The sequence below is a fragment of the Chenopodium album genome, chromosome 22 (assembly GCF_948465745.1).
Source record: "Chenopodium album chromosome 22, dcCheAlbu1.1, whole genome shotgun sequence".
NCBI classification, from domain to species: domain Eukaryota; kingdom Viridiplantae; phylum Streptophyta; class Magnoliopsida; order Caryophyllales; family Amaranthaceae; genus Chenopodium; species Chenopodium album.
Window position 1 is genome coordinate 40,643,440 of NC_137855.1, and position 18,928 is coordinate 40,662,367.

At 32.1% G+C, this 18,928-nt stretch overlaps 2 protein-coding genes and 1 pseudogene across 2 annotated transcripts; all 3 read right to left on the reverse strand.

Moving 5' to 3' along the window:
- Positions 1–332: 332 nt before the first annotated feature.
- Positions 333–5,047, reverse strand: LOC145604899 (cellulose synthase-like protein E1). Its single transcript, XM_081660887.1, has 8 exons — positions 4,660–5,047; positions 2,924–3,242; positions 2,507–2,650; positions 2,223–2,354; positions 1,877–2,089; positions 1,554–1,769; positions 1,053–1,397; positions 333–937 (listed from the first exon to the last, which is right to left on the reverse strand). The coding sequence occupies exons 1-8, from the start codon at positions 4,929–4,931 to the stop codon at positions 383–385; spliced, it is 2,196 nt and encodes a 731-aa protein (XP_081517013.1). The 5' UTR covers positions 4,932–5,047; the 3' UTR covers positions 333–382.
- A 2,197-nt stretch (positions 5,048–7,244) lies between these two features.
- LOC145604853 (cellulose synthase-like protein E1) lies at positions 7,245–11,625 on the reverse strand. Its single transcript, XM_081660826.1, has 8 exons — positions 11,203–11,625; positions 10,196–10,514; positions 9,639–9,782; positions 9,332–9,463; positions 8,827–9,039; positions 8,516–8,731; positions 7,963–8,307; positions 7,245–7,868 (listed from the first exon to the last, which is right to left on the reverse strand). The coding sequence occupies exons 1-8, from the start codon at positions 11,472–11,474 to the stop codon at positions 7,320–7,322; spliced, it is 2,190 nt and encodes a 729-aa protein (XP_081516952.1). The 5' UTR covers positions 11,475–11,625; the 3' UTR covers positions 7,245–7,319.
- Positions 11,626–13,478: 1,853 nt separating this feature from the next.
- Positions 13,479–14,399, reverse strand: LOC145604470 (subtilisin-like protease SBT5.4 pseudogene; annotated as a pseudogene).
- Positions 14,400–18,928: the final 4,529 nt, after the last annotated feature.

Genomic DNA, 18,928 nt, shown 5'->3' on the forward strand with positions numbered 1-18,928 from the left:
GCCTACCACGAGAATTATTTCTGGAATTTAGGTCCAGTCTTAGCGTACGACCTCCTCCCGCTATGACTGCGGGGGTGTGATAGATATTATAGTTTACGATAATATTTGTCGCAGAGCTAGGATATTTTGTATATATTTTTGATATATTTTGTATACTTATCTTACTAGATTCCTAACGAGATTAGGACTAGGATTGTAACCCTATATATTATGATCAATGGTACACACTCGATTGAGGAGTTTTCCCGAAATCTAACATATATATATATATATATATATATATATATATATGTCAACTGAAATCATTTTAAATAGAAACCATGCAAGAAAAAAAGTGCTTTATTCCTATTATCCCAAATTTAACAAGTTCCTTCAATTAACCCTAATAACAAAAATAAAGCACTAATATAATAGATACAATTGATGCCTTTATAGTGACAGACCTAGGCATCTTACCTTTGTCTTTCCTTATAAAAACAGCCTTAAACAATGGATAATTAATTAAAATCAATAGAAAACATAACAAAATCTGCAAGCTTAATCTTTCAATAATCATTCCCCTAATTATTTTCCCTCCTACTAATAACTTTTTAACTAGGACAACAAAGGTGAACAAATTTATGAATGCAAGAGATGTTAGCATGGTGAACATGGGAGAAGGTACACCGAATTCCATGATCTCTTTCTCATATCTTTTAGACACGTCTTCATCGGCCACCTTATTCGTGATCACGAATTTCATTTTTGAAAATCCGATGAGGTTCAACATTGTATCAATGAGGGCAAATAAGTATGAGGATATTCGCCTATAAAGCCAAATCCTTTGTTCATTCCACCACCCTAAAATCGTGCCTCCGGTGTATAGGAATTCTACTAAGTTGTACGTGTACGTGGCAATTATAACGTAGGCAAATGGAATAAACCATGGGCTTGGTAACTAGAATACCAATAATAAAAAAAAAAAAAAAAAAAAACATGTAAGATTATTATTTGGACGAAAAAAAAAAAAAAAAAAAAAAAAACAAACTTCAACTCGAAAGTGATGAAATTACCTTAGGGAACAAGGAAATGTCTCCGAGCATGTATAGAGAAGGTACGGTACAATAACACAAGGTCGCGATGGAGTTAACTGCCCAAAGACTATAGTAACAATAACCCGATTGAAGGCCGAGGTGGATCCTTTTATGGCCGTACCATAAAGGACAATGTGTTAGCATGATATGAAGCTCACCTTCACTCCATCTTTTGTGTTGCACTAGTGTATCATCCAGAGTTGTAGCTGCTAAACCTAAAAATGCACTCCTTTTCGGATTCATGTACACTGATTTCCATCCTCGACATTGTATTGCCAACCCTGTTATCACATCTTCGATTGGACATCCGTATTTCAATCCCATCTAAAAACTCGAATTTATCATTCAATTTTGGATAGATACAATTAATATACGCGATTTGAAATATAAATAATTGAAATACATGTACAATATATGATATACTAGTATAGTTCCTATATTAATCATCAATTATACAATTAAGAGCATAAATTAAATTACCTCTTTTCCCCATTGAGAGTTTAGCTCATATGTGCAGTTAGCAAGTGATTTGGCACTCTCTTCCAACTCGTCGATTGTTCCATCCACATTCGAGTTCTTCCAATCGATCTTGTAATCCTTAGAGTACTTCCTTCCACATAATATTTCTCTTTGATGGAAGCAACCAGTTCCAATATATAATGGACCTCCAAAGCCATCCAAACCATGAAATTCCACCTATTTATAATTCGAAGAAAACGTGCATTTTAAAACTATGTATTTTTCAAACAACTACTTGTTCAATTTAGGAAGTTATTATGACATTATTGACATATATACTTTACCTCATAGCTTGTTTGAAGGGCAGAACCATATATATCATTCTTGGTGGTATTTTCAAATCTTTGCGGAAATTGCACAAAACCAATGTCTTGGCTCATCTTCTCATCCATGAAGAAACAAAGAGCATCGCGAATAGATTGTGAATCATTCGAGTACATATCACAATCAACGTTGAGGATAACCGGTCCATTGCTTATTTTAGATGATACCCTTAGCTGCATAACATGATGTATATATGTCCCAAGATCATACAATTAAACTTATATTATATGATGATGAAAATTAGTTACGCATTGACCTAGCTAGAAAATTGCATATATATATATATATAGAAGTTGATCGATTTACCAATGCATTCATAGCTCCGGCTTTGAAGTTGTGAAAAAATTGAGGCCTCTTTTCGCGAGCTAAGTACACAAGTGTAGGCATTTGACAACCTTCAACATCTATAGTCGTTTTATCTCTTCCATCAATCAATATCTACAAATATACACACATGAAAAAAGAAATTTTGAGAATTCGAGAACAATAATATATATATACTACCTCTGTTACTTTTTAGTTGCAAGAAAAGGGTATTTTTTGGCCGGAATAGTTGCTAGGAAGTATGAAAAATAGATGAAATGTTTAACCTGAAGAATGGTATCGTGGTCACGTTTAGAAGCATAGCTATCGTTCCATATGGAAAATCCTTTGTGTTGATCGCGTACTTCCTCTGGAATCTGGCTAAGATTTGATGCCATCTCAATCCTTGTTTGCATTTCTTCATACAATTTCTATGATTGGTTTGCATGAAAAAAGAATGTACCAAAATTTATTTTGCAAGTTAGTAAACTTTTTAATTAGAATGAAGTAACTTGTAACTGATCAATTAAATTAATAACACAGTATATATACTTCCTTCGTTCCCTAACATTGTTTGTAGTCGAGTTATTCTTAAGTGTATTAATAATCAGTACAAACTATATAATCAACAAATCATATACTGATCATATAATTAAATACGAAGTATGTAACAATAAACCAAGAATTGGGTTTTGGTTTAGTACCTTGATAGATGTGAAATGGCTAGAATGAGTAGCATTAGTAGGCTCAAGCATTGATCTAAAATAAGAAGCAGGGGATCTTGGTTCAACCTTATACTTTTTGCAGTAAGGTAGCCAATTCTTAGAGAATTGAGAGGCTTCAAAAAGAGCATAAAATGTTAAAATCGAGCCACCGTCATCGGATAAGTAGATGCTAAGCTTTTCCGGTGGGTAGTCATAGGCCATGACCGATAAAACGGTGTTGATCACCATAAGTGGTGGCTCGATTAATGGATCTGCCGTGCATACGAATATGTCCACCTTAGGCAAGTCATTCTCATACCTTGTGAATAAATTAAAATTAAGCAAGAATATTAGTGAGAATACTTTAAAGGATCAACTAATAAAGGTTAAAGTGCAATAAAACAGTGGCGAGACCAGAAATTTATCATTAGGGACTACTAGAAATATATTGCTAAATTTGATTAGGACAAATAGGAAATACTTTGCTACACCATGCATTTCAACACTACCCTACATTTAGGGTGATATAGTGAAAAATTAAACAATAAAGTTACATAAATTTGGTGGCAATTCAATTTATTTTTAAGTCTTGATTGACATATTGTTTCCATGCAATTACAGATTAGAAATTAGAACTAGAATGATATAAGTAAGACAAAGTATGTGGCAACAACTATCAACTTAATGGGCCACACTCCGATAAGCACGTGATCATAAATATTTAACACATGTTTGTTGAAAGTGATTTATTTTTATTTTTATTATTATTTTTTTATTAAACAAGAAAAACTACTGCGAGTAATAATAAAAAAACGACTCAAAAAGAAAAATACAGTGCTCTTTAAACCAGCAGTTGATGCTAGTTTGATCGTTTTAACATTCCACGAGAAAATTCAACTACCTTAAAGATGGATATATGGTAATACATAGTATATAATTGGATTAGTTACAACTCTTAGTCTACATTTGTACGATTAATTTTTGTTTTCACTTTTTTTACTAATAGAAATTAAAGTTATCACTGATCAAAATTTTGGCAAATTTGTCGATCATGTAAATATTAAATAAGAGAGAAACAAAACAATTATTACTAATTTGCTTCTATAAGCTATTCTACTCCAACACATAAAAATATCATCATGTTTATGAACATGTAATCCCTTAGGATGTTAAAAAATGGATTTAAGTCCTTATTGGTATAGACTTCCTCCTCTATTAGATCATTGACATAATTAAAACCATAAGAGTATTATTTAGGGTATATATATTTAGTTCATATATGAAATTTGTTGATATGACTTGATTTCTAAATTTAACCAAATTTTAACGTAACCTTATTTATGTACTAATTCGTAAAATAAAAATTGTTTGTTATTATATATGTATGAATATGTACTTTTTAATTTAAAATTTTCAAGATTTAACATTTAAAAAACAACGATATTCAATGATAAATAAACACAAATTTAAAAAAAAAAAAAAAAATTGATCTGATTATTTCTAAAATAAGCTAATATAAACTTAGGGGAAGACCATACTAACAAGGAAAATTAAGATTTTTTGTTTTTTCTATAATGAGCTTGGTGAGATTCAATTCCTAACCTCGTGTTGAAGAGTTCGAAGAGCTAGCCAGCTACTCTATCCATTTATCTTGTTTAGAACCATACTTGATACACTACTACTACCACTTAATTAGTTAATACTTAAAGGAGAGGGAAAATTAAAAAAAAAAGTACCTGTTGGAGAGTCTGTCTTTGAAAGAATAACGGTAGATGCAATTCCATCGAAAAACTTGAGAAAGAATCCAATAAAAACCAAACCAAATTTCAGCCATAAACAAAGCAACCCAACCTAATCTTCCCTCCCCAACTTTCTTGGGTATGTAAGAACATCTATAAACCCAAATTACACAAATTGCAACTAATATAGTTGTTGCAAATACCCTGTAAATTAATCTTCCCTTTGCTTGCTTCGTCTCGAATAAAGGAAAGTATTCATCTTTTCCCATTTTTTTCTCAGCTTTGTGTTTGGTAATTGAATCAAATTTTAAAGGGTGTGTATAAGCTAATTGTCTTGTTCACTTTTCTGTTTATCTTCTTTCTTTCTCTATCTTTAAATCTTAACGTCCCGTCATTTCTCCTTTGTTTTTTAGTTGACACCCCTCTTATTATATACTACCTCCGACCTCCATTTCATATTTTTTACAACGATTTGACATAAAGTATAGTAGAGAGGAAAATGTCTAATCGTTGCAAATAATATAAAACAGAGGTAGTATGTATATTGCATTTGCAAATATAAGTATAAAATCATTAATAATTTTGAGCACTTACGAACTTACGCCAACAAGCTAAGCTTGGACTACTAGTGGGAAAAATTACACCTTTTAATCTTAAGATTGGGGGTTTAATCCCCACTAGAGACACTTTAAAGGTAAAGATCACTTATTTTCCCAAATATTTTCAAAGTATCTGACCAGCAAATATCGAATCAAAAACCGCGAGGGTTGAAAAACGATCATGATCCTTTTTCTTACCTTAAAGAAAAATAAATCACAAATTTACTCCCTAGTAAGAAGTTTTTTTTTTTTGGACAAATAGTAAGAAGTTAATATCATGGAACTACAATAAAACTTACTAGACAAAATTTTTTTACCACAATCAACCTGCCTCATGCTCCAACCCAACTTGACTAGAAAAGAATGTACGGCTTTGGCCAACTTTTGTGGGCCCAAATATTGGGCTCGGGCTTTAAATTGATTTTAATTTATTGTGGGTTGATGGATGGCAATTTTAATTTTAATTTTAAGTTTATTTTTGGCTCGATTTGAAAAACCCACAATTTTGTCACGAAAAAGTGAGTTTACCTCAAACTTGAATACGAAGCTATACTAGTGATTGGAATCATTTTTTGCAAGTCTTAATTCATTTTCAGGTAAACTCAAACAAAATAAAATAAGTTTTAGATAAAATAGTAGTATTAGATTTGGGTTGTTAAGCCATAGTGTGTATATATAGCTATTGGGCCGTGTACATGTTCCGGGCCCTAACTTGATAGGTTGTATATATATGTGTATACGCTAATACGAAATCATACGATTCTATTCTCTCTAAAACTCTCTTAATTCTCTATTATTGACATGATATCGGAGCCAAAATCACTCTAATCCCTAAAATCAATTTCTCCATTCTAATACCTAAAATGAATTTCTATCATCAATTTCACCAAATTTTTTTTTTTAATTGGGTTCGAATTTGGGATAATCCCCAATTCAATTTCTTCTAAATTATTCTTTGGTTGCTTCGTGACTAGTGTTGTGCGTCCTACTGTTCAATTTCTTCTACTTTGGGATATTTCCCAATTCAATTTCTTCTAATTCTCGTGCTATTGTGCTAAGTTTGTGGGGCTTCAATTATTCTTCTACTCTATTCTTCTATTTTGCTATTATTCTTCAATTTCACCTCTGTCGTGCTATCCTGATACTTGTTTAACAATGGCGGAAGAAACCATTGTTTCCCCTTCTATTGAAAATTTTCTGTCCAAGCAACGTCAAAAGTCGGGTTTATTTTGTACTCATTGCCATCGTTCGGGACATGATATTGCTGGTTGTTTTCTTGTGTACATGTTCCGGATCCTAACTTGATAGGTTGTATATATATGTGTGTATACGCTAATACGAAATCATACGATTCTATTCTCTCTAAAACTCTCTTAATTCTCTATTATTGACATGGGTGTTTTTTATTTTTTTTTGTTTGTATGTAGAGAGAGCTACATAGGCCAATGATATAGACGAGATTTGATCTCATGTCTTAACTACCACCTCTTTATACTTTAAGTCTTAAATTATTAACTAAACTAGTTAACCATCCACACCTTATTAAGCCTGGTGGTGGCATGCTTTGCATAATTATTACATTGTTCTTGATTACGTTACACAAAGTGCATACTTAATTAACAAGATTACTGATGAAAAACTCGTGCAAGAGCTACACTAGCTAGCAAATTCAGAGTTTTGAGTATCTCTTTACTTAGACTACATATAACATACTTATGAGTTTAATTTCCAAGGGAGAGTTTTACTTAGGTAGCACTCGGCATGAATAGCTCTATTAAACTTTTTACATCAACATTGCAATACGTGCAAATGTTATACGAAGCAACTAATTGAACAATATAAAACAAGCAAAGAATTTTCCTTGTGACGAACATTATAAATATGGGATGGTCGCATATAAAACTATAATTATTTAGAGACAGAAAGGAAATTTCAATACTAACAACAATAAATTATAACAGTCATATGTCACCCCAAAAGACGAGTCAAATGTACTATTTCTCCTTTTATTCCTCTCTTACAACAAGTTTCATCAAATCAATCTATAAATTAAAGGTCCTAATGACAAAAATAAAGTACAATAATAAAAGATACAACTATTGCTTTCATAATCACAGAATTTGGCATCTTGCCTTTGTCTTTCCTAATAAAAACAGCTTTAAACAACGGAAAATTGATTAAAACCAACACACTACATAGCAAAATTTGCAAGCTTAATCCCTCAATCATCAGTCTAACCTCTTTTCTTACTAACAAATTTTTTATTATGACAACAAAAGTAAATAAATTTATGAATGCAAGAGAAGTTAGCAAAGTGAACATGGGAGAAGGGGCTCCAAATTCCATAACCTCTTTCTCATATCTTTGGTACACATCTTCATCGGCTACCTTGTTCGTGATCACGAATTTCATTTCCGAAAACCCAATGAGTTTCAAAATCGTGTCAACGAGGGCAAAGAAGTATGATGATGTTCGCTTATAGAGCCAAATCCTTTGTTCATTCCACCACCCTAAAATCGTACCTCCGGTGTATACGAATTCTATTAAGTTGTACGTGTACGTGGCAATGATAACATAGGCAAATGGAAGAAACCATGAACTTGATAACTAGCACAACAAAATTTTCACGTATAAGAATTTTTTATGTCATAATAGATAGCATAAAACTTCAACTCGAAAGTGATAAAAAATTACTCTGTACCTTAGGAAACACGGAAATGCCTTCGAGCATGTATAGAGAAGGGACGGTACAATAACACAAGGTTGCAAGAGAGTTGACAGCCCAAAAACAGTAGTGACAATAGCCCAATTGATGGCCTAGGCCGATACTTTTATGGCCGTACCATAAAGGACAATGTGTTAGCATGATTTGAAAATCACCTTCACTCCATCTTTTATGTTGCACTAGTGAATCTTCTAAAGTTGTAGCTGCTAAACCTAAGAAAGCACTTCTTTTCGGATTCAAGTACACCGATTTCCATCCTCGACATTGGATTGCCAACCCGGTTATCACATCTTCAACTGGACACCCATATTTCAATCCCCTCTGAAATTAGTTTTCAATATGTTTAATTTTGTACAGTTATTAAAAAAAAGCGTTTAACGTGACACACCTCGACCATTTATTTATTTTCATTCCACATCATAGATTTACTTTACTAAAAATTATATATGTTGATGTATAAGCAAGATTCAAACACACAACCTCAAGTTACTAAGGCCATTTTTTAATTTTTTTTTTTTTTTTTTTTTACCTCTTTTCCCCATTGAGAGTTTAGCTCATATATGCAGCTAGCAAGTGATTTGGCACTCTCTTCCAACTCGTCGATTGTTCCATCCACATTTGAGTTCTTCCAATCGATCTTGTAATCCTTAGAGTACTTCCTTCCACATAATATTTCTCTTTGATGGAAGCAGCCAGTTCCGATATATAATGGACCTCCTAAGCCATCCAAACCATGAAATTCGACCTACGTTGGAAAATAAGTCAAAGAAAATGTACATTATTTAAACCAATTGTACATGTAATTTCTAATCAAAACTTGGAAAATTAAGATGTACTTACTTGACTTATAACTTGTAGGGTTGAACCATATATATCATTCTTAGTAGTATTTTCGAAGTTTTGTGGAAATTGTACAAACCCAATGTCCTGGCTCTTCTTCTCATCCATGAAGAAACAGAGTGCATCGCGAATAGACTGTGAGTTATTCGAATACATGTCACAATCAACGTTGAGGATTACCGGTCCATTGCTTATTTCTGATGATACCCTTAGCTGCATAACAACATCATAATAATAAGGTCTTAAGAACGAGTAATAAGTCTCAATGTCCTAATAACTAACTGCTTCTTACCAAACACTTTTACACGGAACAACTAATCACAACCATTAGTCAAAACAACTTCAAACAGCTAAAAGTTAATTGTCAAACAGGGCCAACGACATGTTTATCAAATGGCAAAATTGTAAATAAATCAATGGAACAACTTTTTACCAAGAATGACAATGCTAACCGGATATATATTTTTGTCGATTTATTTTTGTTTTATCAAGGTGATCGATTTACCAATGAATTCATAGCTCCAGCTTTGAAGTTGTGTAGATATTGAGGCCTTTTCTCACGAGCTAAGTAAACAAGTGTGGGCAATTGATAACCTTCAACATCTACTGCCTCTTCATTTCTTCCATCAATCAATATCTACAAACGTACACATAACAAAAAAAATTAACATCATACATATAAGAACAAGTACATACTCATTCACTTAACATATAATTCAATGAACAAACTAGGCCAAAATTGTACAAAACCCGAAAAATAATGGATAAAATGTTGTAGTAATCAACAAATAGTTATTGAGAAGGCAGTTAACCTGAAGAATGGTATCATGATCATGCTTAGAAGTATAGCCATCATCCCATATAGAAAATCCTTTGTGTTGATCGCGTACTTCTTCTGGAATTTGACAAAGGTTTGTTGCTATCTCAACTCTGTTCCGCATTTCTTCGTACAATTTCTTTGGTTTGAATAGAAAATGAAACAACAAATTAAAATTATACTTCATATTTGCAAGTAAGTAATTTTTAGCTTTGTTGTTCTATAATGATCAAGAACGAATATTCAATAATCAATACCTATACTTCCTATTCTTGACACGCTATTTTAATTAGGGTTTATTCAGAGTAAATAAACGAATAACTTTATTAAAATAATTTAACACCAAAATTAGAGAAGGAATAAATACTAATTTTATAAATTAATTTGTATAAGTTGTCCATTTACATGGCTTAATTCCGTTCTTAAAGTATATGTTAAAAAAATGTGTTGCTTTTGAAAGAAAATAGAGGAATATTAGATAAAATAATTTCAGACATAATCATATGAATCTTATACTGCGAAGTATAATTTAAATAATCATAGTAGGAATACCTTGATAGATGCCATTTGGCTAGAATGAGTAGCATCAAAAGGTTTAGGCATTGATCTAAAATAAGCAGCAGGTGACCTTGGTTCAACCTTGTACTTTTTGCAATAAGGTAGCCAATTCTTAGAAAAATGGGAGGCCTCAAAAAGAGCATAGAATGTGAAAATCGAGCCACCATCATCGGATAAGTAGATGCTGAGCTTTTCCGGTGGGTAGTCGTAGGCCATGACCGATAAAACAGTGTTGATCACCATTAGTGGTGGCTCTATTAATGGGTCCGCTGTGCATACGAATATGTCCACCTTAGGCAAGTCATTCTCATACCTTGTAACAATTCAATTAATTTAAGCAAGAATATTAGCAAGGATTCAAATTGGTCATATTGCTAATTTATTACTCGGAATAATACTTTAAAGGTCAGTAGGGGTAACTAAGGGGTAATAAAACAGTGGCGGATCCGGGAATATTAGCAAGTCACTAGCTCACTACCTTAGGCAAGTCACTCATAGTCTCATACATTGTACAATTCATTCACGTACACAGGGATATTAGCAAAGATCGATGCAAATTAGTCACTACACCTCTGACCTCACTACCACTATTCTAAAGGGACACTCAACAAGTCAATATAATTATTACTCTTTTGACCAATTTCGACCCATTATATATTTAATTTAAAACTAAAATAAATTTTGATAAAACTAACCAAATACTACGTAGAGTACAATATTTTGAGCTTATAAAAACAAAATAATCCTTACAGTTAATTAAGCATGAGATGCAAGACAATATAAATGAACATAAAAAAAATGGCTAGCCAATTGAGTCGGCTAAGGCCACACTTCGAGCCTAGTATTGGTACTTTTATAGCCTAATTCGGTTGCGATGGCCGATTTGGCCTAAACCATAACTCTAGTACAAAACACTACATAATTTTGGTTCATGTAAAAAACATTACGAGACCCTTCTCACGAAAAACGTGTTAACAATAGATGCAAAAAAAGAGAGTTACCTTTTGGAGAGTCTATCTTTGAAAGAATAACGATAGATGCAATTCCATCGAAGAAGTTGAGAAAGAATCCAATAAAAAGTAAACCAAATTTCAGCCACAAACAAAAGAAGCCAACCCAATCTTCCCTCCCCATTTTTGTTGGGTAAGCAAGCACCTCTATATATCAAAATTACACAAATTGCAACAAAAATAGATGTTGCAAATACCCTATAAACCAATCTTCCCTTTGCTTGCTTCGTTTCAAACAGAGGAAAGTATTCATCTTTTCCCATTTTTTTCTCTCTCCTCTCTTTTGATAATTGAGCAATCTAACTAAAATATGGTGTAGACTATAATCTTCTTGTTGGGTTGGTGGTTCTTTTTTGTTTCTTTCCTTATTTTTAAATATTTTTTGTAACAAACTCTCTACTCAATAATTATTGAAGAGCCGTCATTTTGGACATTGTTAAATGGATGTCACAATAATGGCACTACTAATACTGCCTCAGTCCAACTGTATTTAAATAAATGAAACGCTTCTCTTGTGTACGCATATCAATACATAATTTTAATTGATACTCGTAATATCTTTAATTAGCAATTGGAAAAATTGTTTACAATCACCCCTTAAATCACCTAAAATTAATTTTATATCCTACAAATCTGTTAATTTTTAGTTGTAATAAAATAATATTTTATATCCTACAAATAATGTCCCTTGATGTTGCACCAAAAAAATTAAAAAAAAAATAATCCCCTTTGATGTATGTAACTACATCCTTTAACAAAATTACAATTAATGGAGGTGGTATTAGGTACTAAAACCATTTCGAAATATCAAATTAGATATTTAGCCCACTAAAATACTTGGCCCATTACTTAACCCACAAACTCAACCGTGACAAGTCCATCTTCTTCAACCCAGCACAAAACCCAATTTAGGCCGGTCCTATGCCACCCTATTCAACCCATAACCAAACTTAATCTTATTAGGTGTTACAAGTTTAAAGTGTACTTTTTGACTTTCTTCTGTGTTACTCACTTACTTGTACGGGTCGTACCTAATAATCTTACTTTCCGTTTTTTATTAATTGACCCACTTTAACTTTTACACTATTCATCGCCCCTCCTTTGACCGTTTTTTGTGAACAATATGTAAGGAAAAATATGTTCATGTAAGATCTTTTTGAATTGAATTCATCTTAATAAGTACTTTCATAATATGTAAATTTTAAAATTTTTATTTATGGAGAATTAAAGTTATTGATCGTTAAAGTTTTGCATTAGCAAGCGTGATAAAAGAAACAGGTCAAGTAAAAAAGATCAGAGAAAGTATGAGTTTTGTAGGTGTGTAGTGTGATGATGGTTGGGTAGTAGACTAGTAGAGTTGTGGATGTACGAAGACGGAAGACTGGACATCTTTGTTAATATATTTACAAGTACGATATTTCCATTTAATAATTAATTTTTTATTTTTTTTTATTTTTTTTAGGGAGATAAACTGGGGCTCCCACTGATTAGTTATGTCTTAATCAATAAGAATCTAATTTGAAGAAGAGACAACATGTAGTTCTATAGCTGCCATGAATTTGAGAAGGAAATCGTTAAATATAAATTCTTGATTGAATATAAATACTACCTCCGTTTCTTATTATTATGTGCAACAGATTTATTTTATGTCTAAAGAACACAAATAATACCCCTTTGTGACACATGATAAGAAACGGGGGTTGTAAAAAAAAAAAAAGAAAAAAGAAAAAGAAATTTGAACTGACAATCAGCACACAATCAATTCTTGCAGCTGCTACTTATAAGTTATCAGAATATCAAGTCATGGGGGTTTAACCTAATAAAAAAAGAAAGAAAAAAGGAACATAAGGAGTGGTATCTTTGTTAAAAATATGAAAATGAATAAATGATACTCCCTTCATTTAAGTGTTCCCTCTAAAAGTTACAGTACATTTCAATAGATTAATGTAATTATTTTACACATTTCTCTTCATATATGTCTACTTCCAATATACGTAGTATACAACTATTACTCCATACTATACAGTACGGAGTACATAATAATTATCTAAATCCCATACAATTATTTCTATATACTTGTACATAAATATTTACCTATTTTCAACACAAATAATTATTTTTTTTTCCAATGTTGAATTAATGTCTTAATTAATATTTCATATATGTAATACTAGTATTTAATTATTGATTTTCACTATGCTACTATTCTTAATAACCTCGTAAAATCACCAAACGTATGTAGCTTGAATTTACAATAGCATGACTATCTACTTATTCTTTGCCTTGACCATAATAGGACTTCTAACAACATGTTTAGCATCAGACCACACCAAACTTCCAAAAATGTAATCAGTGGAGAGATGATTGATATCCGCTGTAAAGATAAGTTTAAACATAATGGTTTGATCTTTCTGAGAGAACACCAAAGTCTTAGGCTCCACCACAATTGAAACTCCGGGCGGCGGCTCGATACGTGGAACATACGTTCCTGGTTGTCCAACATTCTTCAACTTCCGAGTAACTATCGCATTGCCGGTAAAATTCACGATAGATATGGAAGGATAATTGAAATCCAAGATGTTGAAGGAGCTCGGGCATTTGTAAGAATGTTTTTCACTAAATTCTTTAAGAGTTGTACTATCATGAGGATATGTACATAGGAAATTTAGGTAATCATATTGGTTCATGTCATAAACCAACCCTGGATCCATTGCTGCATTGGGTTTAACGTGGCCCGACCCGTATGCAAATGGGGTAGCGTCACTTATCTTGTCACTGTCACGTATAGGCATCCCTTCATTATCAAGTGGACTTGCTGCATTATTATTACATGGTACACAATAGAATGTTAGGTTGCTTACACATACAATATACGAAGTATAAGGCCAGGTGTCAAAAAATCACCCTACCCGACTTAATCCAATTCAACCTGATCTACTAAAATATTATGGATTCAAATTTTGACCTAGTGATTTAACATGATTTAACTTTAACCAGTTCTGACGTTGTCGAACCAGATTCATAAAGCATAATTGCTACCTTATAAATATATTTTATATTTATATCTATGTGGTTCGTGTACACAACATACCTGTAGTCATGATTGCGGATTTAATAGCTGCAGTACTCCAATCAGGATGTAGCTTCTTAATAAGAGCCGCAATACCAGTAACATGAGGAGTTGCCATTTATGTTCCGGTCAACATGCAAAACGGATTTCTATAGATATTTGGGGGACATGCAGCGAGAATATCTACCCCAGGAGCTGTAACATCAGGCTGTAGTAGATGAATACGCACAAGGTAAAATTACTTTAAATAACTATATTGTGCATGCTAAGGAATCCATTTTATGAATGAATTTATTGTAGAATCCCTCTGTCCCTATTTGTTTGTCCCGTATTCCTTTCTAAGATGGTCCTTAAGAATTTCTTTGTTTCCACCATTAACCCCACATGTATACATTAACAAAAGTATAAAAGACAAAGATACTCTTACCTACTTCCTATATTTTGGTTCAATCCTTAATAAAATACATTTCGACGAGACAAACAAATAGGAATGAAAGAAGTAATAATTAGTTTAAAAAAATAATGAGTACGTATACCTTTAAAATACCAGGGTTATTCTGGTTTGGACCCCTCGATGAGAAGAAGCCCATGATTGGAGATGGCTTTACTCCCAATGTATTGGTTACGCCACTGATTGACGCGGTTGGAGTCCTATTACAAATTGCAATCTTTATTTCTTAGATATTTATATATTATTTACAAAACTAAATATATCTAATTTTTTATTTTTATTTACTTGCAATATAACCTTGTTGCATGCATTTTGAGGCCAAAATTATACAATGTAAACAAACAAATTAAATCAATATAATTTTTACACATTGTACCTAACCATTCTCTATTCTCGCTGTTAAAATGATTATTTTGATTAAAATCGTTTGTTTACCTTCATTAGTCACCTTCTAAAAGTGTCTGACCATAAATTGTGTTGCAAGTAAAAGAAAACAGTGGAAGTATATACCATGATCTTCCACCGTACTAGCATCAATTACATACATATCCAAGAGCTAACTTAGATAAATACAAAGAAATAACCTACCCCATGGCTCGATTTGATCTGTAAATCTGAAGTGAAATAAACATATATAGCTTAAGTTGTAACACCATATCTATGCACAAAAACAGGAAATGAGGTAGGCGTTATAAATTGATCTTACCTTGTAGAGTTAATATAAGAAAAAAGAGTTTCGCCGTCTTTATAGCTAAGAACTATAGTGTTGACTGCATGAAATTGGTGAAAGACATCTCCATCTCCTCTCTTCTCTTCATATACAAAGATCATCCCAACAGCCCCAGCATCTTTAGCTACAACACTAGCCAATGTTTCATCTGTTCCAACCATTCTTCCAGCGTTGCGACATACCAAAATCTTTCCCGTCAACTTCGCAACATCGATACTTCCTTCTTGACATAATGATCTACATCCAACGTCACATGCATATCATATCGATCATAAAAAGAAATAACATATATATGCTTTGTATTAGCAATTTTAATAAGTTATAATCTAGCTTAACAATCCAATAATTATACAATGTGATACAGTATAAAATCTATTACTAGGCCTCAACCATCGGATTAAGTTTTTGGTTGAGACTATCCTTTAACAGAGTATCAAAGATAATGTAACAAGAAGGTTATGAGCTCGAATCTCATCCACCACCTCCTTTCAAAATGAAATGTTAAGCGATGGGTATGTTAGGGACTCAACCAACAGCTTAAATTTTTTGTAAAGGTGGTTTTCAACATAATTGTTCAAAATTATAAATTAAAAAAAATTAAGAAGAAGAAGATTAATTAAACTTACGCATCGCTAACATTAGCACCAGATATGCGAGCATCTGCACCAGTGATTAGTGGGTACAATTCACTAGGAACGTCAACTTTTGCTACAAAATCATAAAACCGTGTACCCTGCAGTAAATATTTAATTTTAATTTATTACTCCATATTAAATATTGGGAAAAGGAGTTTAGAATAATTATATTAACCACTTGATACTATGATTCTATGATTGTCAAAGCAAGTTAGATAATAAGAGGCTTAGAATTTCTTTTTAAGTAATAATTTCTCTCTCTTTTTTTTTTCAATTGACACGTTTTTTTTTATCATGTTTTCCAATGGACAAGTTTAACCATCACATCAGCCAATATATAGCATATACATAATCCATATGTGCATATACATACCTTGATCTTTTTATGGTTGCCGAGTAGAACGTGAGCAGAAAAAACACGATCAACAGTAGACGCACCAACAGATAGCACCCATGGATAATTATTTACAGCAGTCCCGGCATTCGGCCCACTATTTCCTACACCAGCAATAGTGAGGATGCCATTCTTCATGGCATGGAAGGTAGCAATTCCAGTACCATCATCAAGATAAGCACTATTATTTGATGCTTGAGAAAAACTAATAACATCAACGCCATCATCAATAGCAGCTTCGAAAGCAGCCATCATATCTATTTCACTGCTTCCTGTAGTTTTAAATGTAGGGCATTGAACGTTCCACATTGTTTTGTAGGCCACCAATCGAGCTTTTGGTGCCATTCCTTTAGCTGTCCCATTCGCGAGTCCTCCCCAGCTTGCGAATGGGACGATACTCCCTCCCGCCGTTGATAGGGTGTGGGTACCATGCCCATTTGTGTCATCTCTAGGGCTCAACTTTTCATTGAAGGTACAATTTTCATGTAAATTACTATTCTTCTCCATGGCTTTGTAAAAATATCTAGCCCCTATAAGCTTCCTGGATTTACATGAATTTTTTTAAAAAAATATAAATTCAAAATGAGACATTATTTAAAAAACGAAAGGAGTACAAAGTGAAGTTGATGATATAATAACCTATTGCACTTGAATGTCGGATCATATTTATTTTCGCAGGCTCCTTTGAACTTTTTGGGAATCGGGCCATAGCTTTCATCATCAGAAAAGCTTTGAATTTCCGGCCACACACCTATCTCAAATTCCAATACATAGTACATAATTACTAGAAGTAAAAATAAAGTGTCATGTATATTGTTAACAAGCGGAACTTTTACCAAAATGGCTAATTTTACAAAAGTATTTACCAAAACAGATAATTGTAAATTTTAATTTCAAAACTAGCTAAAATGTTGACATGGAGGAAAATTGTTTATTTCTTATTTTCCTTTGAACCAATTTGGTTCACTTTTTTTTTTTTTTTTTTTGGGGTATTTTTTAATTTTTTTTTTTTTGGGTTTTTTAGGTTTGAAATTTTAAAGCTATATACATATATAAGTAAAGTTGGTCATAGGAACCCTAGTTTCAAGATCACTAAAAAAACCAATTTTTTGTCTTGACCGACGTGGTTGTATCACAAAAAATGGAAATTTAAAATACTATTGTTCTATCAACACAACTGCAAATTTATACGACAATAAGGGATTTTAAGGTATTGTTCATCTTTTTCGTATTTGCTAATTGTATGCCCTCTGTTAATGTCGGCTAATTTTTGTTAATTGGAAGTTTGGAATAATTTTTCGAGTGATTTATTTATTTTATGAGGCATTTTTTTTATTTTGTGTAACTTTAAAAAAAAATTGAGAATTGTGGCAAATATTTTATGTTTATGTTATTTCCCAAATTAATGGATATTTTAAACTATGACTTTAAATTTCCCAAAAAAAATCAAAATAATTTTTTTTTTTAAATCCAAAAAACGGGAAATGTTGGCAAATCGGAATTTAAAGACCATATACTACGTAACGTACAAAATTACTGGCCCTTAAATTTTCCAACTAAAAAAAGAGCAAATTTAAAATAAATCCAAAAAAAAAATTTAAAAAAAACCCAAAAAATTGAACCTTTTTGGTTAAAGGAAAATAAGAAATAGATAATTTCCTACCAAGTAAATAATTTAGCTAGTTTTGGAATTAAAATCTATAATTAGCCGTTTTGGGAATACTTTTGTTAAATTAGCCATTTTGGTAAATGATCCTTAACAAGCGCTCTCAAGACATTAAATAACATTCTAATATACTTCCTACTAATTAAAATGGTATTAATTTTAAAATAATATATATTAAAATCACTCGTCAATCGCTGTAATTAATGTTTATTCACGTACGTTAATATTTCTACTTTTAGTAATCTTATCTAACGCCCTTGTGCATTCATTAGATTTTGCCTATGATTTTATTTATTATTGAAAAAATAGTTATGGTATTTATTACTTTATACTTGTATTTAATTATGCAAAATAGTTATGGTATTTACTTTACGCTAATATTATTGCTATCAGTTTTTTTTTTTTTTTGACTTGTATTTACATATTTTACAAAGTTGTACTGTGTTGCACTTCCAAAATCGATGATTACAAAACGAATCATGTAATATCAATCAAATATGTCTTTAGAAACTTTTTTTTCATATGCTCTCAAAACAAAACAAAAATATTTTTGATCAACACAAAACATACCGGAATCTATGTTTGCTAAAATGATATCATCTCCTAAGTTTGCCTTATGCCATATCGAATCTTCAAGGTTGGAAGGTGGATAATGCAATCCTAAGAAATCCGCTGATCGAGTCGTTGTCGATTCAAGAATTCGACTTTCAAATATTGATACAACACTTGGATGCTCTACATGAAAGTTAAACCATGCATTAATAAATTAGA

Coding starts and splice junctions, on each gene's coding strand:
- LOC145604899 (XM_081660887.1), bottom strand. CDS start 4,931: ATGGGAAAAGATGAATACTTTCCTTTATTCGAGACGAAGCAAGCAAAG. Junction 2,355..2,506: donor ACCACGATACCATTCTTCAG/GTTAAACATTTC, acceptor GTATATTTGTAG/ATATTGATTGATGGAAGAGA. Junction 1,770..1,876: donor CCCTTCAAACAAGCTATGAG/GTAAAGTATATA, acceptor AATTATAAATAG/GTGGAATTTCATGGTTTGGA.
- LOC145604853 (XM_081660826.1), bottom strand. CDS start 11,474: ATGGGAAAAGATGAATACTTTCCTCTGTTTGAAACGAAGCAAGCAAAG. Junction 9,040..9,331: donor CTGGAGCTATGAATTCATTG/GTAAATCGATCA, acceptor GTTGTTATGCAG/CTAAGGGTATCATCAGAAAT. Junction 7,869..7,962: donor GCATTTCCGTGTTTCCTAAG/GTACAGAGTAAT, acceptor TTGTTGTGCTAG/TTATCAAGTTCATGGTTTCT.